We start from the raw sequence: 24,220 nt of genomic DNA on the forward strand, positions 1-24,220 counted from the left end.
TCAGCCTGAATTTCTGCTACACTTACAGGTCCCTCAGAATTAATTTTATGGACAATATAAACATGTTTACTGGCAACACAGAGGGTTAAAGCCCACTCCTCCCAGGTCAAAGCTCCAAAGGGATTTAAATGATTTTTAAAAGGTTACTGCCATGCAAAGAAACAGCTGGCTTGCTTTGTGTGGCATTTCAGTTCAAACCCACAGAATCAAACTGGCCACACAGTGCTTGCTGCCTGGAGCTTGCCAGGAAAAGGAGCAATGTGGCAAGTACAAATCAATTTGCTTTGTTCACAGGCTGTAAGATCATTTCCACCACATCCTCCATAGACAGATCGAAGGTAGCTAAGTTTAGTCCTCATAATCAGATTTTTCTCCTACGTTGGTTAAAATAAAAAAAAGGCTAACAAAGGCCCTTTGGCATATAAGTGACCCAAGAGTGCCCTGTGTTTCAGAATATAGAATTCAATTACTCCCCAGGAGCAGATGGGCATTTGTTCCTTTGCTTAAATTATTTCTCCCTTATATTTTTCTCTAAGAAGTCAGCTAACACGCATATAAGCAATTCAACATTAAATCCAAAAAGCAACAGTTTTTCCTTAAAAAAGATGTCAATGAACATACTATAGTATACAAAATGCTTGATAGAATGATTCATTATCCAGTTTGTCACCAAATGATAATGAGTTTGCTGATGTAAAGGTATATCCGATGGAGAGGTATATCTTTAGCGGGGACCCTCACAGTAAAGGCCCTTTACAGTACCCAGTTACTACTTTAGAAGTTGAGGGCATCTAGACCATGGCTTAAAAATAAATTTCAAGGAATACGATACTGCTACCTCTGATTTTAAGTTTGGATCTCTGGCAAGGACAGACAGACTAAGATGCTGATGCCAAAGCCAATTTTATTAGAAAGCACAGCTGTGCCATTTGTCTCGGGAATTGCCCTTCTTTTGAAGGAGGAAAAGTTGCTGTGTTATTTTAAATAAGGCCTGAGTGTTATCTCGTTGCGGTGTGATTTCTCTTATTGCCTGTTTTGCAGAGGTCAATGTAGCCAATGTGTTCTGGAATATAGGAGGCACTTGGGATTCTCAAAAGCACTAAGATACAAGGTACAATCACACTACATAAGTAGTTACATAAACTTATAAGAAAATATAAATCAGTTGCATAAATCAGGTATATATCAAGCAGGCATAAAGCATAATAGTGTATGTTAAAACAGAGTTTCATCTTGTCCCCCTAACACTCCCCCCTTTTAAAATTCTGATAGCAACAGCATGGCGGAATTTAAACTAGGCGAGTTGTACTTGGGAAGTGCGGAGCGGCAGGGGCAAGAAGGACAAAGAGAGGAAGTCATAGTAAGGACTTTTGCGAGTATCCCAATGAGGAGGGTCATTACAATGAGAAAAACTATGCCAATCACAATATTTTTAAAGGTAGAGAAATCAGGGAGCCACGAGGTTAATTTGCTCCAGTCCCAATTCTCCCAGTTTTCAGCATTGAAAGTGTCGTAAGTATGAGTGCGATCAAGCTGGTGCTTGCAGACTAGTGTTGTCAAATCATCATGATCTAGGATTTAGCCCTTTTCCTCATCGTGATACATGCAACAGGTTTCATTGATGTATGCACATAAGCCGCTTTGTTGAAGCAGCATTATGTCTAAAGCAAGACGGTGTTGTAGAACCATATTCTTAACAGAAACAATTTCAGATTGGAGTTTTGATTGGATGCCAGCAGTGACATTTGCCAGTGTTTCCAATGCAATGGAGGTGTTATAAACAAAATTGGCTAGCATATGAATGTCTTTGTAGTTTTGGGCAATGCCCAGAGTTGGAAGTAAGGTGCGAGCAATAAGGGTACTTATAGACCATTTCCAGGGCTTAGATAGTGAACCGATGGCTCAGTGGGTGGTGCGGGTAGAATACTGGATGGCAGATACATCTTGGGGGTGCATACCCCCGGCCACAACCAGCCGATAGTACATATCCCTTCCCACTCAGGTGGCAAGACCTTAAAGGCCTTAGGACTGCAAAACCACCAAAAGCCAGAGTCAAGTCTAAGGGGTTTCTCATTGTGTAAAACATGAAGGGTAGTAATAATAAGCGGTTTGGGAATATTAAGTCTCTGGGGGTACTGAAGAAATAGAGTATATAAGATAAATCTTGTGCTATTTCGGCTATGATTCAAGAAAGGGACGGGACCGTGGTCCAGCATCCAGGTGGTCTCATCCCATATAAATGTCAAATTAAAGTTTTTCCATGATCCCAGAGAGCAAGAGAGACCTAAGGTCTTATTGAAGCAAATAGGAGCCATTTGCTGGGGTCCTTTCAGGGAGAAAGGGGGGATATCAGAGGGGCCTATCTCAATAGCGTTGGCCGATCGATTGTACCAGTCATTGAGATCAAGCAGAACCGGCCAGGACGGCAAACCAAGACGGCCATGGAAGGGGAAATAGATACAAATCCAACAGGTAGGGAGGGACGCATGTTGCACCACCTCCTGGTGTAATCGTACCATAGTGTTGTCCTCGAAACCTGCCCCCCTTTGGAAATGTCCAAGAAAACCAAATACCATACAAGATATGAAAAAGATAGTCATAATGAAAGTCTGTAAGAGGGGCTCCAATCAGCGAGTTACATCCCTGACTGCTTCTTGAAGAGAAAACGGAGTCCGTCAAGTCCTCTTACGGTCCACCAGTCGTGGCGAGCGCTTCCAGGTGCAGGGGGAACAGGCAGAAGATAGTCCTGAGGTGGCGAGGCACATTTGATGCAGGAATAATGGATCTAGATGGCTTGTCCCTCAACTTTGACGCAGGATGGGGTAGTCAAAATAACTTGGAGCAGACCCTTTCACTTCGCTGTCAGCGGTGAGTCTGACAAAGATTTAGTGTAAATCCAGTCACCCGGAGAGAAGGGGTGGAGGGGCCGTTCCAGCGTCATGAGGTCATTCTCGAGAAGCTGGCTGTGATTTTCCTGCAAGAGTCAGGAAATTCCCAAAAGATAATTACACAAATCCTCCACCCCCCTTTCCCAGGTAGGTTGGAATCGCCCGAGGTGAGGCTGGCCACGACAAATGGGCGGCCATACATTGCTTCGAATGGGCTGATGGCTAAATGTCCTCGGGGCAAAATGCGAATACGAAGAAGGGCTTGGGGGAGTAAGTCCACCCACCCAAGACCAGTTTCCTGCATCATTTTTTGGAGGTGGTTTTTGAGTGTTTGGTTAAGCCTCTCCACCTGCCTGGAGGATTGGGGCCTATATGCGGCGTGGAGCTTCCAGTCTATGTGCAAATAGGTGAATGCTTGTTGAACCATGTCTGCCACAAAGTGGGGATCATTGTCTGAGGAGAGTCCTTCCCAGGCAATGCCATGTCTCAGTATGATATCACGTAAGAGGAAGTGGACCACTTCTTTAGCTTTTTCCGTTTGTGTCGGAAAAGCTTCTGGCCATCCAGTGAGGGTATCTACAAAAACAAGGCAGTATTTATAGCATTTATGAGGCTTCAATTCAGTGAAATCTACTTGCCACTTCGCCCCTGGCCACAAACCTTTTGGTTGGGTTCCCATGGGCCCTCTTCGGAGTCCTGTATGGGGATTATTTTCACAACAAATTTCACAGGCATCAGTCACATCTTGAGCTAAGGAAGAAAGGCTGTGACCGTATGCCCAGGGTCAAACACTTTCAAGTATGACCTGCAGACTGGCATAAGTGCATCTGTGAAGTTCCCACATAAAGTGCCTTGTGAGCTGTCTCGGCAGTACGAGCTTCCCATCTTCCACGTACAACCATCCATTCTCACCTACTGTGCCATTCTTTCCTAAAACCTCAACTCTTTCCCGCTTCGACTACTGTGGAGGGGTTGGCAATGGAATTGCCAGGGCCGGGAGGACAGTTAAAGCCTGATAATCCACAGGGGACTCCTCGGCCATCCTCCTGGCTATCTCATCAGCTAGTCTATTCCCTTCCCTGAGTAGTGGATCTTCCCATGCCCCTTCACATGTATGACTGCAACTTTATGAGGCAGTTGAACTGCTTCGAGGAGGTTCTGAACTTCCTGAAGGTGTTTAATGTCCTCTCCCTCTACGGTCTTGTACCCACGGTTTCTCCACAGACACCCAAAGGCATGGAGCACCCCAAAGGCATAGCGGGAGTTGGTATATATGTTAACCTTTCTGCCTTGTGCCAATTGCAATTGGTGAGGGCCACCAATTCAGCTTTCTGAGCTGAGGCATTAGGTGGAAGAGATTGAGCCTCAATGACTGAAGAGTCAGAGACTACTGCATATGCCGTTTTCCGGAGACCATCCCTCACCACACTGCTTATGTGTATGCGTGCGTGTGCATGCATGGGCATATCGTTGAACATATTATCATTTTTTAAATCAAAAAAGACATTATTAATCTCACTACATGATCTGCCTTTACTGACTAATATGGTCTTTTAGTTTTCAGAAGTAGGTTATTCTTAAAACAATACAAAAAGGAGGGAAGGCGCATAAGCACATATGAAAAGGAAAGTTACTATGTGCATGAAGGTGTTGACGTAGACCTACAAGCAGAATTATTTTTGAGTGAGACCTTCAAAATATACAGGCTCTCAATTATTATGAAATAATACAGAGAGAAAGGTGGGATACAAACAAAAGAAAACAATACAGACACACACAAAACAACACAACACAAAACATTACAGTAGCTTTGGCTTTCCTATTAATGTCTAGAATAAAATCTGGTTGCCAGAATTCAATTCGTGATCTTAAGAAGATCCAGATTTCAACCATTTCAAAGGGCATATTAATACCTTGGCCAACTTTGTAATGAACATCTGCTGGGTGGAAAGTCCTGCTAATGTAGCAACAGACAGAATCATGCCATTTACGTAAGTGTTGCTGGTGGGCAGGTAGAGGGCAGATTTTCTTTATGGAGATCCCCAGACAAAGATCAGGTATTCTACAAGCAGAAAAGTCAGTAGGATTCTGGCCTTTATAGCAAGACTCCTTAAGCAATATTTAACAAAGATCGCAGACCATTCATGGACTGGAAGCATCAGTGGTTTCTCTCTGCAGAATAGCTGATTATGATAAAAGGTTACAGGGGAAAACAAAATAAAAATAAAAAGTAAAAAAAGACAAAAATGTGGTGGCACTTTAAAGACGTTTATATTTTTTAATGTGAGCTTTCTTGGACAAGTCCACTTCATCTCTTACCTGAGAAAGTTTTTCATGACATGAATTTCCAGCTGCTAACATGTCTTTACTTTAAGACTTCATTGTAAGATTGCAATCCTGTATGCTAATGGTAGTAAACAGATCCCTTTGGTGGTCCTAAGGAATGAGCCTCCTCACTGATTACAAGGGCAATTCTGTAGCCACCTACCTGGGTTTAAGTTGCCCAGAACACAGTGGAATCTCCTTCTGCATAAAAATGCAGGGCCACAGCTCAGAAAAGCTATTCTATTCTACTCTATTTGATTAGAAGACACCTGCAGTCTTATGTCTACCAACCTAACAGTCATTTCTGAGTGTAAGAGTATGATCTTACATTAAAGTGATGCTAATTTATATCTGCAGATGCAAATATAGACATGGTTAGTGTGGTGGAAATTTTAAAAAAATGTCCTATACCATGGTCAGGGGGATCACTGTGACTGGGTGGCCCACATGCCTTTCCACGTAGCCCGCTGTGCGGGTGCTCCCATAGGATAGGCAAAATCAAGGTCCCTTCCTTCTCCTCCTTAGGGGGTCTTTACCTATACAGTATATCACTTTTGGACTTAACAGCCCTTCAAATGCTGGATGCCTGTTCTCTCCAAAGTAGGGCACAGAGCTGTTCTCAAGCAGTAGCAGGGAACATGTGGCCCTGTGATAACTGCCAGATGGTAGCTCCTCTCACCCTTGAAGATGCTGGCATGGGAATGGCAGTCCAAGAACATCTGGAGAGTCACAAGATGCTCAGCCCTGGTCTAAGGCATCCGTCTCATAGTTCCTGGATATAGAAAAAGCATCAAGAGAAACCAGCATGACATCATTCCACCACAAAGAGTTAATCACTTTTCTGTATCTAATGGGCAGACAAATGATGGCTCAGCCTTGGAAAACAGCTGTAGGAATATGGAGCTTGGGAATATAGAGTAGGGAAATTAGCATTGACATAAAAGCTCATGGCACAGTCAGGTACTAGAGTGTACTAGAGTGCCAACACTTCTTTGGCAAAACTTGGCTCCCTTTTACTTAGTATGGACATAATTATACAAATGTTTTCAATGGTCCCTGCTCTCCCCTGAACCTCCCATGTTGATCTATGGGGACACAGAGTATGTTAACTTAATTTGACAATACCTTCTGATGCTATAAATGTGTGTGCTATTTTGGAAGATTGTAATAATTATTGTTGCTTTTGTACAATGCAGTTTTATTTAATGTTCGTTTTTGCTTTAAGAGCGAAAGCAGCATGAATGCCCACCAGCAACACATTTCCTTCTCTCTTTCTGGTTCAGTGGTTCCTGGGCCCAGCAAGTGGGAAGCTGAATGGAATGTTATGTGACCCTCCTGTTCTTGTTCGTTAGCACTAGTCAGGGACACTGCTAATGCCACATGATCACTCCTGTTCGCTTACTGCGTTGAGACTTGGCAGAGCTTTGATTGTTCTGCTTAGCCTGAGGAAATGGCAGTCGAGATGAATCGATCTGAGCCACCATCCAGTTACTGGTGTAAGACTGGCCTAACAGCCACTCATTCTGGTTGACAATCGCATTCCCCTAGGAACTGCCAAACACACATTACAGAATGCTAATCCCACTTGTGCTATGCAAAGCAAGCCCGGTTGCGGATTCTTCCAACCTGCCAGGGGATTGCACACTATGAGCAGTTGCTTGCTGCACACGGCACCTGCACAATGGGAGTGATGTCACGGACCATGGCTGATTACGGCTAATTCAAGAGTTCCTTTTCTGACTTTGGGATGTGCATGACTGGCATGCAGTAATCCAAAGTCACACACAGAAAGGAACTACAGTGGTGCCTCGCACAGTGAGGTTAATCCGTTCCGGATTAACCCTCGCTGTGTGAAAGCATCGTTGAACAGAACGTAAAAACCCATTGGAACGCATTAAACATGGTTTAATGCGTTCCAATTGGGCCGAATACTCACCGTTCAACGATGCTTCTCTATGGCCGGCAGCCATTTTCGCGCCCTCCCCTCGCTTTACGAGGGCGCGAAAACGCTGCGCGCGGCCATTTTGGGGCGTCTGGCGGCCATTTTGTAGCCGCCGAACAGCTGATCGGCAGGGTGCAAAGCGAAGGTCGGTAAGTGAACTGCTTACCGCCCTTCGCTCTGCGATTTTCGCCCTATGTGGGCACCGTTTTGCGATCGCATTTGCGATCGCAAAACCAGCCTCGTAGAGCGAATTCATCGCTCTACGAGGTGCCTGTTGTGGGAGGCACCACTGTAATTAGGAGCAATGTGAGGCAGCTGGTGACATCACTCTTGTTGTGCAAGCAGACAGGATACTGGTCAATATCAATATAAAGCTATTTATTTAAGCTTTAAATACTGTATCTTGCATAACAACTGAACAGTGCTTTGCAGACAAAAGAAAGCTATTGTGTGGAACTAAGCTGTGTCTTGCAGTTAAGAAAGCGTTATATGAAACTGAACTATACAGTATTCTGCATTGAAATTGTTGCATGGAAGTGAACCCTGCTTTGCAGAAACTGAAATCTGTTGTACTGGGGCTTGCTCCTAACCAGACGCATAGATCTGAGCTGCAATTTGTATGCTTGGTCAGGAAATGTACAAATAAATAAGAATGACAACTGGCCCCACTCACTTTGCGCTGGTGTTGTGCCATACTCTTAGCACTGCCACTGCTAGACTGCAACACTGAGAGACACCCCACCCCAACACCAATCAGAATTTGGTCCCCGAGGCCCAAACATTTCTCCCATCATGATTTTAGACAAAAAGGCCTCATCAGTGATTGTCAGTATCCATTTCGCCCTTCAGTGGCCAGATGACGCCAGGCCTTCAGAGAACATTACTTTCCATTACGGAACAGTTTGGTGTATGACTCACGAAAGCGGTGCCTTCTGTTCTAAAATGGTGCTAGGCTAAAGTGGATCAAACATCCATAAATATCCTACTGCAAGACAGGGTGTGACAAAAAACCCTGCTGATCAAAAATGACCATTTTTTGCATGTACTTCTCCATCCAAATGTACGTTAGCCATAAAGACTGTTTCTTGTATTTTGTGCAAATGTACAAACATCGCTTCAAAATGACCTTAAATGATATGAAGCTGGGTGCTCTACATTTTAAGGGCTCACATTTGATCTGCTTTTCTCTGGTTTGAACAAATTATTTTGCAACTAGCATATATTCAAATTCCCACCCATCCTGAAACACAGACTTTGGATCTAGTAAATTGGACGTGCACTAAATAAGACAAAGCACATCCCAACACATATATTTTAAAAGTCTTAGAGTCATTGCTAGCTACTTATAGAGCAATGTGGTACTTTAAATTAATGTCAGAATTTATATGGATTGTGTGGAAATCCTTTAGATACACGAGGATAGGATCTAAAAATTGACAGGCATGTGCTAAATCTGCCCCAGCAACATCCTACCCTCAAGACAGTCTTATGTATCTCCTCCACCGCTTTCACTCAGCCTCAGGTACAACAGGCAAATGACTTTTTATCCCATGGTGCACATACCCATTTTTGGAACACATAGGGCTGCACCATCTCCAGCTCACTTCTCCCAGTTTTCTTACAAGAATGTGGATTTAAAAAAACCTTTACAATCTCCCTAAACGGGACCAAGGAAAGTTGAGCACCTTCTCTAAATTTTGAAAGCTTACTGGAAGATGGCGTGGGTTGCTGGGGGGAGGCATAATTGGCTCCATGCAGGCCATCTGTGGCCCACCCCTGCTTTAACTCCAAGGATTGTGCTGTATATAGGCAGACGTCTCCCTGTTCCTGTTTTGTTTTTTTAATGAGTCTTAGTGGTTCATTCCTAGGTCCAAGCCAAAACACAAGGGAAATGAGAGGTGCTTGAAGAAGGGCCCTGGGAGGTTTCGGTCTCTGTAAACACTGTGGGCTTGAGTTAAGTAACTCATTTTATAAATCCCAGTTGGTGACAGTTGACAAGAGAGCCCTTGTTAAAAAAATGTCATTACAGATAATGGAAGTTAGGAATAGCTATTAGGGCAGATATGGGAGGGATTTGCCATTAGCAATACAGCTAACTCCAGAACCAGTGAGGGCATTCTGTTGATAAGGGTGGTAGTAACTACTAACAGCTCCACCACCTGTGATTTGCCTGACCCCACTTTAGAACTGTACATGTTGACAATCCCCACTACACCTTGAGGGAACAACTTCTGCTCTTTGAATATGTGCTGTGTGAAGTAGCGCTTCTCTTTCTCTGTTTTGAGTCTCCCACTCGTCAGCTTAATTGGATGACCCCAGATCTAATATTTGGAGACGCAAAGAGAAGTTCTCCATATTTATTTTCTCTTCATCCTGTGTCATTTTATATTCTCCTATTGTGTCCCCATCGCTCATCTTTTTACATCACAAGTTTGTAACCAGGTGAAGCAAAGGGGAGGTTTACAGTAACCTAGGGCAGCTTCAGCTGCACTGCCGCCACCTGAACCAGAGGCAAAGGGACACCAAGCCAGAAGACTAGTATCCCTTTTGTGGGGAATGCTAATGGAAAGTTAACAGCTGTGTGGAATTCTATGGAAGAAAATTAGAGGAGACAGACAGAGGGGATGCTTTCTTAGAAAGGATCAATGCTGCCATCTGGGGCCTTCTCTGAGCACTTCTGTAACACAGTGACTGCACAATAGTTTCATCAAGCTGCAGGACCTACGGAAGGGCTGGAGAAACTGTGACCCACTGGGTGTTGTAGGTTTCCACCTAGGGGAGTTGTAGTTCAACAGCATCTTGAAGGCCACACGTTCATCAGCCCTGATCGAAGCCCTATCTGCAATTCTCCCCTCATCACGTAGATATAACTTTACAATATTCAACTGGACACATGAAAGTCCAAATGAAGTCTTACAACAATATCTGTACAAAGACTAAAAATAGAAGCCCGCCTTTACAGAAGGGCAGGAAACACTGAGGGTGGTTTTGTGGCGATTCTGGTCCTATCTCACAAACTGCCTCTGACTTTGCTGGCATAGCCAAGCACAATTATCCAGGAAAGCACTCCAAACTTTGAGCTTGTCTGTTACGTTAAATTAAAATTTCAATGAAGTCTCTGAGCCAGAGCATCTAGATGCTTGCAGTGTGGCATCACCCCTGTGGAGACAGCAATGATGAATGCCAGTGGCTGGGATTGCTTTCCTCTCCTAGCACGTCAACAAGATCTACCATATATCATATTTGCCTCAATAGCCTCTTGGCTTGACTACTGCATTATTCTCTGAGTGGAACTGTCCTCCAAGACTATTTAGAAAACGGAGGCAGCTAAAATGAGAGTCTGCATGAACCTTTTACTGTTGAAATGCAGCAGGGCCCTGCCAGTCACCTGTCTTCCTCTGTCCAGCATCAATGTAGGGACAAAGCTTGTAAATTGCAATATTTCTTCTGATTATTGTACCAGTTTGTTAATATTTCCAGGGTGTAGCCATGTTAATCTTTGCAGCAAAAGCAATGCAGAGTTTCAGAACATATTAAAGACAGACACATTTTATTTGGTAGGTACTACTACCTCCTTTGTGAGATGCACAGAGCGCTGCCTCAGTCAGCAAATATTTATTCATCTATTGGTGTGTGTGTGTGTGGGGAAAGGATTATGATCACTGGGGTCAGGCAGATGTGAAACTGTACAAAGAGTGGCTATTACAGGGACAGAGCACTGTTAAAGCCATTATTACTGTACGTACTTTTTTCTTTTCAATCCCTCTGACCTTAAGGATTACCATTTTCTATTTACTTCTTCACTCACCTGCCTAGCCTTTTGTGTGTATGTGTGTCTGTGTATAATTGTGTGCCAACACCCCCTGTAATCTAAAAAAGCTCACACCAAATAAAGTGTGTGAATCTTTTAGGTGCCACAAGACATTATATTTTGTGATGTTATTGTCTTACTATGGTAAACAAAGAGCCTTTTAAACCCTAAATGAGCAAGGAATGAGTGCACTGGCATCAAGATGAGCTAACCAACATGTTGCTGTCTCTATCATTCCTAATTATAATCTCATCTGTTTTTAAAACAAAATGTTTGCAGTCAAAGCTGTGTAGCCCTATTTTGTCTGTGGTTCTAGGAAAATCAGTTTTTATGGAGCTCTCTGACACATTAGTGCAGTGGTTCTTAATGTGGGCGATAATGCCCCCCAGGGGGCGATTTCATTTTTCAGGGGGGCGGTGGAATGAAAAGGGGCGGTGTGGGGGCGCTGGAGCAGAAGGGGGCGGTAGAGGGGCGCTGGAGCAAGCCAAACTTGTGAAGATGGTTGCAGGCTTTTTACAGTGTGCATGAATATATATTTTCCTCCAATTTTAATTTAGTTTCAGACTTTTTGTCTTGAAATTTTTAGTTCCTGCATTTGTTTTTATGCCCTTTTAATATTTCTTTTTGCATCCTAAAATTCACTTGCAACTAAATCATTAAATGTTACCTTTTTGGGGGCATTTCATTTTCTTGGAATTTAATTTTGTTTTCAGGGGTCATTGGATTTAAGTGTCTTAAATAAATAAACAAACAAATAAACAAACAAATAAATAAATCATCACTGCGGGGAGGGGGGCAATGGTAACTTCCTCAATGTCTCAAGGGGGCGTTTCTTTCAAAAAGGTTAAGAACCACTGCATTAGTGTACATAGAATCGCAATCCTAAAACACACTTTTTCCTGAACAAAGCACATATGCAAGGTTTTCCGCTCCTAATGATCTGCTGGATCCTCTGTATATTATAGATTAAGGTTTGAAAATCCTGCTAAAATCCTGCTCATGGATATTCTACAACATATGTCAATCATTACTTACATAGATGCACAATGGTCTTGTTTTTTTAACCTCTGTACAGTTAGAATATTTAAGCACTTAAAAATAAAATTGGGAAAGCAGCGATTATAATCTCTAATGCGTTTTACAATGCCTGCCTAATCCGCGAGTCCGTTTCTGTCCTGATGCGATTCCATGGAGCAGGTGCATCTCCTCCCCCATCACTATAGGATGCAAAATGCCAGCTGTTGAGTTGTGGTTGCCTATGCCAGTTGGAACCATAGCTTGAGGGGGGGTTGGCCCCGTTAGCTCGCCCATTCATCATCGCTGTAAATCTGTTACACACTATTATTAAATATAGGGGGGATGACAGAAGCTGGAGCCAAAGTTCTACAGAGCCGACTGTAGAGAGGCGGCTGATAAAAAGGCACCACAGCAGTTAGCACAGCAACCTCCAGGTGGCGCCAACGCACGAACCGAGCCGACCACCCACACCATAGAGGAGAAGGAGCCTAGCAAAGGGAAAGGCTCCGACTTATTTCCTGTCCAGAGACGGAAACTCTCCGTCGTGCTGCGAGTTAGACGTTCACCTTCCGGTTTTCGTCCTTGAGGCGGAAGTGAGAGCTGGGCAGGCTAGCGTTACGAGTGAAAACCTTTCAGGTTTCTTGGAGCCCATTAGAAAAAGAGGGCCAGTCCCAGCCAAACAGACTGAATGGGCTCAAAGGACTTCACAGGTTTCGCTTCCAAGCGAAAACTTTGATGAAACAAGAAAAGATCAAGCTTTCGACAAGAAAAACGCGTCCTGCCATCTTTTCTTGTCGCAAGCTCGATCTTTTCTTGTTCCATTCAAGTTTTCACTTGGAAGCGAAACCTGTGAAGTTCTTTGAGCCAATTCATCCTGTTTGACTGGGACCGGTCACATCTTTCCAGAATTACAAGGGTTTGAAGGGTGCCTGGAGAGGGTCGCCTCTTCCCCGCCCATAAACACCCGAAAACGGCGGGAACGGGAAGCTGCGCCCTTTCCTGAAAATGGGCTTCCCAACCTTTGTGATCCGTCCATTTCGAGCGAGAGGCACAAGCCCAGGCGTGGCCTCCGGCCTGCCACTGAGGGCGGAACTTGGGCAGGGAGTGGTGAGGCCAGTGCTGCAAGGAGAGGGACGGGGGCTGCCGCAGGAGGGGCGACTGGGAAAGGAGATGCTTAGGTGGAAATCCGGCTCAGATTCAAGGTACTCCCTGACATGCCTCACGAGAGGTGGGCTATTTTGCAACGGCCTCCCGGGGTTTCCACAGCGAGGTAATAGCATTGCACTATAATGCAAGTAGCTCTTCCTCAGGTGGACCCGAAGTGGAAGAGGTGAAACTCCATTTTCAGACTCTGCACGAGTCTCTCAACCATGCCCTCCGCTGCATCATGCATCGGCCTCTTTATAAATAAATAAATGAATGAATAAATAAATAAATAAATAAAAGGTAAATTAAAATGGCATATTTCATTGGAAAGGAGACCATCGCCTCACTTTTTAGTGCCACCTGTCGTTGCTGGAGGAACATATTGCTGCTCAGTCACACTCCCCTCAAAATCCTAGGTTTCCATATTGATTTCTGTCGGCAGGTCTCTGCCCTCCTGGACAGATTTAACATGGTTCATCCAGCGTGGACCCGGAAGTTCCCTCTCCACACAATGAGTGCGCTAGTCTATTTTTTTCTTATATTTGTTTTCCCCAACCGGACGGTCGACTCTACGTGTCAGAATGTGCTGTGCCCGAAGCGGGGGGACGATTATAGGCAGGGGCGGATGGCGTCATCATCCCGCGCCTCGCCCTCTGGCTGGCGCTGTGTCCCTGCTGTGTCCAGGGCTTTACCGGTGGCAGGATGGGGTTTTTGGCGGCTCCGCTCCTGAGGCGGCCGCTTCGCAGGTAGATCGCGGGGAGGAGGCTGGCGAAGTGGAGCGGCGTCCGGGAGAGGCCTTGCATGTGGCTCGCTCTCTGTGTTATCCGCAGGATGCCGCCCCTTGAACCCAGGGTTATCCGATGTGCCCCCCCGGGACCTGGGAGGGAGTCTAATTAGAGCGGCTGCGTCAACAGTGCTAATTAGTTCTCAGCCCCCGTCCCCAAACAGGCTCAGTTGCTCTCCAGCTATACGACAACTCAGCCTTTGGGATCATCAAAAGTGATAACTAAAGTGGGGCTAAGTTGCAGCGTCACGGATTGGTGAACCATTGGCTTTCCAGATGGTTTGAATCACAGCTCCCGCCCTTGCTTACTCCTGGTTGCATTGAGCAGGACTGACAACAGCTGAAGCCCCTCATGATGTAACCACTTCTGTCCTACTAATCAGGCGTTGTGCTTGTACTTGGTGCTAAGAGTTTGGGCAACCATTTGTAGCTGACAGAGAGGGGAATGGTAGGAAGCAGGATGTATTTGATGCCCCTGTTCTGATTTTTGAGAGTCATGATTAAGTAAACACAGCTCAAGACTGACCCCCAAGATCTATGCTTGGCTTTTGTATACTAATAGTACAGGGAAAGAAGAAACAAGTACTTGATGAGTTCATGGCTCTTTTGATGAAAGAAGCTGATTGCATAAAACGTTAAGGTGATCCAAATCAAGTTATATAATTGCTAATTTTCCAAGTGTTGAAGAAAGGTCAAACATAGAGACAAAGCAGATAGACAGTTCTTGCTGTCCTACTGTCTGCTGTGCTTCCCACTCAGCTGAAAAGTTTTTGAAATTTTATAGTGATGTTAGTACATTTGCATTCATATGGGTAAAAACTAGCCTATGGGTAGAGAACTGTATTCTAGAGATAATGCCTGTTTTGCAGAAAGTTGGCCCAGTTTTTTTTGTCTAAAAGTTATACATCAATTTTATTTAGGTCTCTTTTTAAAAGTTGCATCTTCTAGTATATGAAATTACTCATTAATTAGCTGTGCATGGTATCATTGAAAGACAATAACACAGAGTACAACGATGTAGCTTGAAAATTGTACCTGGTTTCTTGAAATAACAGTGCTCTCTAAAAATATCTATTTAAATATAAAATGAAGTGTGTGGCTCCTGTGGAGTGGAAAAAGTATTCTGCTCTTCTATTTTGATGGTTAATGACTACGTCTAACGTAACCTGAATCTGAAATGCATCTGTGCACTTATAGCCTGTAGGTAGCAAAGCCCCATATCATACATTCTTGGGGGGTGTCCCTGTTTTGGGTGTTATTGTAGGATACCTAAAATGGCTGCTAAGGATTGGAAAATTAGCACACACAAAAACAGGTAACTTTCTCTAATCATGTCCAATGTTTCTGAAAAAGTAAGTACAGTAATTATCTGGGGGAAGATAAACAGATGCCCTCTGTATGTTTTGGACCACCAGCTCCCATAATCCCTAGCCACTGGCCTTGCTTGCACCAGGTTGTGTACCTGTAATTGAGATGCAAACGTATAAATTATTGAGGAAGAGAATGTGGGATGAGAGATGTACACATCAAGAAACAAGTTTATCAACATTTATATGGATGGCTTGCTTGTAGTATTTACATTGGCTGTACAGAGGCATGTCTGACTTTGATTTGTCTCTCTTTTCCCTTCCCCAGGCTGAAGCCATTCAACAGGTTGCAGATCATACTTCAACACTTAGTGAGTTTGGACATCTCTTTCATATCATACTGGCCAATATGGGTTTGAAATATAGTCAGGTTAGAAAGAGCTGTGCCGTCCAAATTCCAAGAGAGCGTTGGGATTCAGTTTCCCTTGCAGCCTCTGTGGCAGCTGCTTTGGAAACAGAAGGGAGTTTCAAAAGGAATTTAAGATCCAATTTATTTACTAATTTGTTTGGTAAATTTATATCCCGCACCATCTGTCAACCAGGACACTCTGGGCGGCTAACAACAGTATCAGAAACAAAACATGATAAAAAATGTGCTTTGCTGTTCAAATAATAGGGGGGGAGGAAAATCCCTACAGATGTGCATAAGCTCCTAGATGAGAGCATAAAACTAGGATGAGTCATGTGTGGCCTTTCAGATTTTGTTGAACTATGGCTACCATCATTCTTCACCATAGGCTGTGTTAGTTTAGGATGATGGGAGGTGAGGTTCAACATCTGCAGGCAACATATCCCCCCCCCATTGCTTGAATATAGGTGGGGAAAGACAATATAGTGTTTGTAAAAGTGAGTCACTCTCGAGGCAGAGGAGGACTACAGAGCATAAAGTTCGTATGGAGAAACTGACCTCTGTGGTTTTTCTCTGTTAATAATTCCTGCTACATTTTGGGCATTCCAGAATTCTGCAATATTTCAAAATAGGGAGAATAGCGTGATGTTAGGATAAGGTATTACGAATGTCCCCAGCCTCTGAGGGATAAATTGTTAAGCCAAAGGCACTGTGGACAAAAAAAATGGGAGTGAAGTAGTGAAAGGGTGCACTAGCAGGAACTGTAACTAGCAGCATTTTGCCTTGACATTGGTGTGGAGCTGGTTTGAATTTTTGGTGCTGTGTTTGCTGGTAGAGGTGTGTACTATTCCTTTTGAAAGCAGTTGTGGTTAAAATACTACTTTAAAGTAGTAATCAACATGCATGACTTTAAAGACATTCTTGGCATGTGATCTGTAGAGTCATGAGTAGAGATGGGATGCTTCATCTTGCTTTGTGGGTTGTCAAAGTTGAATTCCCCCCCCCCGCCTGCCCTGAGGAACTATGAATCAATCCGTCATTTTTTGGGTCTTTTTTTTTTTTTTTGCTTTCCCTCAAGAGGAGGGAAAGCAGGGATCAAAGCGATCCTGCAGCACTTTCATCCCTGCTTTCCCCCCTCCACTTGCTAAGCTCAGCAGGGCTTAGCAAAAGGAGGGGGAAAGCAGAGATCAAAGCGATCCTGCAGTGCTTTTGCTCCCTTTTCCCCTCCTTTTGCTAAGCCCCCCGGGGCTTAGTAAGAAGGGGGAAAGCGGGGATCAAAGTGATCCTGCATAGCTGAGGGATCCCTTTGATCCCTTCTCTCCTCTTTGTGCAGGCATAGGAAGAGGAGGAAAGGGGAAACCAAACCATCCCCCAGTCCCGGGGTGGGATTCCCTTCGGGCAGGGTTTAGCAAGCCGCCTGAAGGGAAAATCCCTCTCTGCTTATGCCCCTGAGGAGCAGCTGATCCACAGAGGCATAAGCAGATAGGGAATGAATGGACAAATATAAAAGGGTTATATTTGTTGCTTTGTATTCATAAGGGTCTCTGGACCCCAAGAATATGAAGAAACTAATATCTGATGAATCAGGGATATTTAACGAATATCCTGATTCGTTTTTATATTTGTCCTCATGTCTAGTCATGAGCCAACTTGTGATTAACAACGTTGTTAGAAAGCTTGATTCTGCTTGTTGTTGCATACAGAATATGTCCAAGACAGTGGATTCTTCACCAGAGGTTCTGCTGGAAAAAAAAGGATGTGCTGGAGTTATAACTCTGAACAGACCCAAGACTCTGAATGCATGTACTCTTTCTATGATTCGACTGATATATCCACAACTAAAGGTTAGTGGTTATATATTAAACCACTGCTGTATGCGAAGGTTATAATTTTGTGGGCTTTTTGGCCACCTAATTGTTGGTAGCTGAATTTGTGAACTGTCTCTGCTGAGAAGAGGTAGGTATGAGATGGTATGGAAGAGTTTTATGGCCTTTGACCCTCCAGATCTTGCTAAACGATGGCTCCCATCACTCCTCCCCATTGTTGATCATTACTTGCTCACTCCAGAGTCAAACCATGACTTCAATAAATAAATAAGTCATGGTTTGACTCTGGAGTGAGCAAGTAATCATCACAACCATGTGAACCTGACTAAAACTGCCTGCAGCAGCATTTCTGCCACTCTCTATTCAGACCCTTCTTTCCATATGGAAGAAGGGAGTATTCCATGTTTCCTTTTGTGAGGCAGGACACACTGTTGCTTCTCTGTACGGATGCTGCGTTAAGGGAATTGGCTTTGTGTAACTGAGACCTTCCACTTAAAAAAGAGAATTTTTCCTGGGGAAGGCAGTGTAACCATCATGGTAACTGGAGTATCTAAGCGAGTTGGTTGAACCATGGCACGGGAGGGGGTGGGTTCACAGCTGCTTTCATGGGATCCTAAAGGATAACTCCTTTGGATTTTTTTGACTATTACCTGATTCAGCCCTCTGTTAATAGGCAGAACTGCCCCACTTGTATCTTCTGGGTTTCAGCTGATAGCTGGAGGAGCACTGAAAGGGCTTAGCGACAAGTGCCGTGTCCTGTTCTCTGCTGGTCGTCAAGCCCAACAGACAGCAAAGGTGCTGCAGGCACAAGAATGGAGTCCCACACTCTCTTCCCCTTGCTTACGCATCCCCTGTAGGGCCAGGGAGAGCAACACGTTGGCCTGTGGGCAATGTGCAGCCCCCGGGGGCACTTTCGTGCCCCCTCCCCATTTAAAAAAGGTTGGGAAATTTTGCTCAGAGAGTCCCTGGTACCCTCTGGGGGCATGGGGTAATTGTGCCATGTTTTGATGCTGCACTCCAACACCTTTCTGCCCTCCCCCCCCAGTATCATCCAACATGTAAAAATTGGTCACTAGAGGGCATGAGAAGGAATTTTCACTGGGGTTTGGAATCCATTTCAAGAATGGCCACTGGTCCTGCTAAGACTGTTGTATGAAATCCGCTTTCCACCTGGTTTTACAGCAATTTGCTGCCCTTTCTTTGAAAGCATGAATGTGAGGAGGACGGCTTTGCCGTCTTTGACAGGCCAGCCACATTGTCTTCACGCTCCCTGGAGGGCTGCGCAGAGACCTGGGTGCCACCCTATTTCCACCTCTCTTTTGGTGCTGCGGCAACCGTGAGCCAGAGCACCTGCGAGGAGTTGGGGCAGGAGGAAGCCACAAGAAGCATGGCATGGGTTGTACAGAATCAGCACTAAGAGGAATGGAGGAGGCGCAGGAAGAACTGCCCCCAGGCACTGTAGGGGAAACCCAGCCTTTTTGGCTACAAGACCCCTGGATGAGGGAGGGGTTGATTTTGCCCAAGGCCTTCATACCCATCTTCCCACCTGAGCCACCACTGCAGGGATGATGCCAGCCCGGAGAGCTTCTCCTGACAAGATGGATGCCCACACAGAGATGATGCTGGGAATGCCATTGACAAAACCTGCGCCTGGCACAGCTGGCTCAGGATTTAGTGGAACTGCCCCACCCAGAAGACCCACCACCATCCGGGACTAGAAGCCCTCTTTGAAGGGCGTTGGAGTGCTGAGGCGAGTGACTTTGACTCAGCCCCGGAGGTCATCAGTGAACAGACAGGGCCAGTGAACACAACTCAGCAATAATGAGGAGCTAATGAGGGAACTGAGCCCCCCCCCCGAGGATGGGTGAACTGTGTGAAGAGGTATTAGAGACGGGAAGTGTAACTGGGACTGGGACAAATCAGAGCTCCATTTTCACAGACTGGGCTCCTTCTCTTGTCACAATAGAAGGGTCAAAGCATCCTGTGTCAGCCGTGTCTACGGAGTCTATGCTGGAGAGACTGTTACAGATGATCTTCCCTACTGGAAGGAGTGTCAAGGTGTGCTGTGGGATGGTGGCCATCATATTTCGTTCCATCTTCCACTTTCTGAATTATACACAAAATGGCTGATTTGTTTCTTTTTCTTCAGTTCTTCTGCATGCTTACGTGAAGGAGTCTTTATAACAAGTAAGACTCATCAATAAGATCTTTTATAATCAATATACAGCTTTATTTGTGTCACGTAGCCAACATGAGGTTCATCTTTAGCATGGTCCTGTTAACAGGCCTTTTCTAAATCAGGAAAGTGGATGTGACTGGAAGCAAATATAACTGCCTTCTCAACAGGCACACTGATAAGGTTTACTTTGCATAGAGCCTCTTCCTGAAGCAAAAGTTAATTTTTTTAATTAAAATAAATCCCTTACTTTGTGCTTCCAGAGAGAAAAATCTGCCCTCACGATTTCAGTTCCATTTTATGCATGGGTGAAGAGAGAGATTCTGCTTCTGGACAACTAACCAGTGACTTGCTAAGAAGCTAGTGATGGGGAACATGTGGCTCTCCAGATGTTACAGCACAACTCCTACAATCACTCAGCATTAGCTGTGCTGACTGGGGCTAATGGGAGCTGTGGTGTAACAGTATCTGGCAGACCACACATTCTTTACTCCTGCATAAAAGCTGTGGACACTGCCTAGCGACAAGCTTCATTGAACCCAATGGGGCTTAATTCTGCCTAGACAAGCACAGATTTACTCTGCAAAGGGTTGTTGCCCTCTGATGTTCCATTCTTCCAGGATGGTCCACCTGTGATTTGGGTCATGTTCCAACATGTATTCTCTAATTTGAAAGAAAAGGGGCTGCGCGCATCAGCTACTCGTTTTCTGATACAAGTTTTTTGCTTGCTTTGTTTAGAAGTGGGAGCAGGATCCCGACACTTTCCTAATAATCATAAAGGGCGCTGGTGACAAAGCTTTCTGTGCAGGGGGTGATATCAGAGGTAAGGCTTGGTGCCTGTCAGCCCCATAACCTGCAACCCTCCCCTTTCATCAGGATCCCCAGTCCTTGGGAGAGAGATTTTGGGATGCATGTTCCAGCGGTGGGCGTGGGGAGGAGCCCGCTTTGGGCTACTTCCTTTCATGGGCTTTGCTCTCGCTCGAACCCCTTGCATTTTCTTAGGGTTTTAAAAAGTTATTATTGAAATGTGTGTGTAAGAGGGTGCTATCAACGTGTGGTTTTTGTTTGTTTGTTTTACATTTCTAAAACATTTCACATTTCCCCTTCCCCCAAATGCATCTGATAAAGTCTGCTGCAGTTAATGAAAACTCATGCCTAATAAGATTTGTTAGACTTTAAGATTCCCAAGACTCTTTGCTCTTTCCGTTTTTTAATATTCTGATATGCTCTTCTGAATCGGCAAACCAGGAGCTGCTTACTCAGCTTCATCCTCATAGTAAATCCATGAGGTAGATCAAGCTGAGAGTGTGTTACTGGGCCGAGGTCGCCCAAGTGAGCTTTAAGGCTGAATAGCAATCTCAAATGAGAACTCCCACTTCTCCGCACTCAAATCACACTGGCTGTCGTCGCTTCTTCCTTGGTCAATTTAATTTAATTTTTACAAGTGACAACTTGGGAACAAAGGGCAGCACTAGTGCAAAATGGAGGTTTAGTTTGCTAGACTGGTGATGATGTTTATTAGAATTTGTTATTCTGGGGTACTTAAGTTTGGCCCCCCCTTTTTTTTGGTAGCTGTGACTGAAGCAGGAAGAAGTGGAAACAGATTGACTGAAGATTTCTTCAGAGAAGAATACATCTTGAACAATGCAATTGGTGCGTATGCCAGTAATTTAAAGTACAATCTACAGTAGGCATGATCAAACAGTATGGGAGAGGCATGGGTTCAGATTTTTATAATATTAAGTATGCATTGGTATCAGCTCACCATGTTTCCATACATATAAGAATTGAAGTCTGAAACAGTTTATAGAAGAGAAGAACAGAAATTCTAGCCCATTCATTTTGTTTCCATAGCAATGAGAAATGTATTTTAAAATTTCAGATATTTATGAAGTGTTTTCCATCTGTTGTAAAAGACATTAAAGAACGTCTTTGCCTTGATAGGAGAAGCCATTCAGTGAATAAAGCTACTTAGTTTAATTCAAAGAGCACTGGCAAATTTTGTAAAATGCAGATCAGCAATTTTGATGTTAGGGCTAGTTCACATATTTGCTGAAATCTGTTTGCTTAATCTAGTAAATTGCATTAGAGTAGGCCCATTGAATCAGTGGGGGTGCCACAGCTCCTCCACAGATTCAGTGGATTCAAATGGGTCTACTCACCTATGATTTAAAATGCTAAGCAACAGGATTTTATCCACTGTGTTTTAGATGCACCTTTATTTGTGAATGTAAGGTATGAAGGCTCCAAATACAGTGGTGTCTCAACTTACGAACTTAATTGGTTCTGAAACTCCAGTCGTAACTCAAAATGGTTGTAAGTAGAAGCACCATTTCTTATAGGAATGCATTGAAATGCAATTAAACCATTCTGGCTGAAGAAAAAAATCACCAAAAAACCCACAAAACACTGCAAGACCTATCAGAAACATGACTAATCCATTCTGGTTGGAGAAAAGCAAAGCAAAGCAAACAAACCATGCAGGACCCTTCAGAAATGCAAAAAAAGAAAAGCAAAAAAACCCTGCAAGACCCATCAGAAATGCAAAAAAAGAAAAGCAAAAAGCAAACAAACCCTGCAAAATCCATCGGAAATTGGGGGTGGGACTCAAAAAGCAAACAAACCCTGCAAGACCCATCGGAAATGGGGGAAACCCCAAAAAGCAAACAAACCCTGCAAGACCGATCGGAAATGCGAAACCCCCCGCCCCAAAAAAGACTGCAAGACCCATCACAGCACAGAAACATAACCCCCCCAGCCCAAAACCACGCTGCAAAACTCACCCTGAACAGTTTTTAAAAAGCAAAAAGCAGCACCTTACCTTACCAGGCAGTCCGAAGCCACCTCTGATCACACACTCTCTAACTGCTGGGATGAAAGAGCTACAAAGAAGCAGCCTCTTTGCCACCAACAGTTAGCAATTTGAATTCCCCACCTTTTCCCCCTGCTTTTTTTATTGTAACTTGAAGCTCCGGTTGCAAGTCGAAGCAAAATTTTGTGGTCGGAGCTGGTCGTAACTTGAAATGGTCATACGTTGGGACATTCGTAAGTCGAGGCACCACTGTACTTGTTTGCAAACAGCAATGTCTTACAGGCATGCTTCTCAAAGAGCTGTGATTGACGGGGGTCCCTGTCAACTTCAGTGGCAATGTACTCAGTGGCAACTTTGGGCTTCCTGGCTTGTGATGTATGACGTAGTATTTTGTAATTGTACTGTATAGCAACATAAGGAAAGAAGCCGTTAAACTAGATAGGATGAAAATTAATAAACGCATATGCTGCTTGATTTCATTTTCCCTTCTTAAATTATTTAACTAGGCTTAAAACAATTATTTTGAGAATCATTTCACAGTTTCCACCATCTATATCAATACTGCACAGTGATGTTTTAAGATGTTGTGCCACTCTGCTTGTGGCAGAGGAACGTTTGCCTGGTACTTAATTTGATGTTCCTTCTGTGCCAGGCAAATGTCTATTTATCTGGGCTCTTCAGTATGTCGTTTAAGCTGGTTTTAATCTCCTTCCTTTTACTGGCACTGCTAGTTTTTGACACTGCTCTGCTTTTACTCTTCTGTATTTTCGCTGATGTTTCGATTATTGTCAGCCATCCTAAGTGGTTTGTTAAACTGAAGGATGGCAGAATATTTTAAACAACAAATAAATATGTGCAGAATGGGAAGAAAATAACAACAGATTTTTGCCACCTTAAAAGACTGAAAGATTTATGGTGGCTGACCTTTTTAACTGTTAATCTTTATGGTGCTCTAGGACTCAAAAACAAGCAGGGCCTCTGGAATTCAGAATGGAAAAATTAGTATTTGGTCCCTTCTGTGGACATTCGAGTTAACATTATATGGATTTGCAAGCCCATTCTGTACAAATATGAGCACTAAACTACCTACAGTTTGTGAATATTTCTTCCCCTTATTTTTCCATCTTGGATTGTGTTTGCCTGTTTTAGGTTTTTTTTTAATTGATGTTTTTAATTCTATTCCTTTTTCGACTGTAAACCTCCCAGAGTAGATTTATCTAGATGGGCGGTATAAAAGCCAAATAAATAAATAAATATGTTGTATCTTCTGTCACAGGCACCTGTCAGAAACCATATGTGGCACTTATTGATGGAATTACAATGGGAGGTGTAAGTAGCAATATTTTCTAAGATTATAAATTGGCTTCTTTCTTCCCCCTCCACTGGTACAGCTGTCAGTGAATCATAAGATGCATGCTAATTAAAAAATCATCATTTTTAAGCATTTGTGAAGTATTTGCACACATTCTGTCTACAGGGGAAGATTTTTGCTTAGAAACATTCCTAAAATTCCACTCCTGTGCACTGAGGGGAAGTGTTTCTTGGTCTGAAAAGAACATCCACAAAGACTTAATGACAGGAAGAAGTGTTTGGGTGTGAAAAGCGGGGAATGCTTTGGCAGGGAGGGATTTTAGGGTGTGAAGAAATGGAGGGGCAGAGGGCGAGTGGGTGTCAGGAAAGGGTGGGAATCGACAATGTGTTGTAAAACAGAAATCTGAGGGAATTATAAGGAAGAGCATTGGGGCAGGTACCTGATAGCAAGGAACATCTGGAAAAG

General features: G+C 43.9%; 1 protein-coding gene across 10 annotated transcripts in view; it reads left to right on the top strand.

Moving 5' to 3' along the window:
• Nucleotides 1–12,856: 12,856 nt before the first annotated feature.
• Nucleotides 12,857–24,220, top strand: part of HIBCH (3-hydroxyisobutyryl-CoA hydrolase) — a 78,218-nt gene continuing 66,854 nt past the window's right edge. For 3 of the 10 annotated variants that reach the window (XM_072979791.2, XM_072979792.2, XM_020802877.3), the window contains exons 1-6: nt 13,725–13,875; nt 15,549–15,591; nt 17,333–17,473; nt 20,370–20,454; nt 21,204–21,284; nt 23,720–23,772. In XM_072979791.2, coding sequence (XP_072835892.2) covers nt 13,832–13,875; nt 15,549–15,591; nt 17,333–17,473; nt 20,370–20,454; nt 21,204–21,284; nt 23,720–23,772 — 447 coding nt within the window. In that variant the 5' untranslated portion in view covers nt 13,725–13,831. Of the gene's footprint in view, nt 13,186–13,724; nt 13,876–14,454; nt 14,554–15,548; nt 15,592–17,332; nt 17,474–20,369; nt 20,455–21,203; nt 21,285–23,719; nt 23,773–24,220 lie in introns of those variants that run through there. The other 7 variants (XM_078393491.1, XM_078393493.1, XM_078393482.1 and 4 more) reach the window with 5 other exon arrangements.

Source organism: Pogona vitticeps, chromosome 1 (assembly GCF_051106095.1).
Source record: "Pogona vitticeps strain Pit_001003342236 chromosome 1, PviZW2.1, whole genome shotgun sequence".
In the NCBI taxonomy this organism is placed as follows: Eukaryota; Metazoa; Chordata; class Lepidosauria; order Squamata; family Agamidae; genus Pogona; species Pogona vitticeps.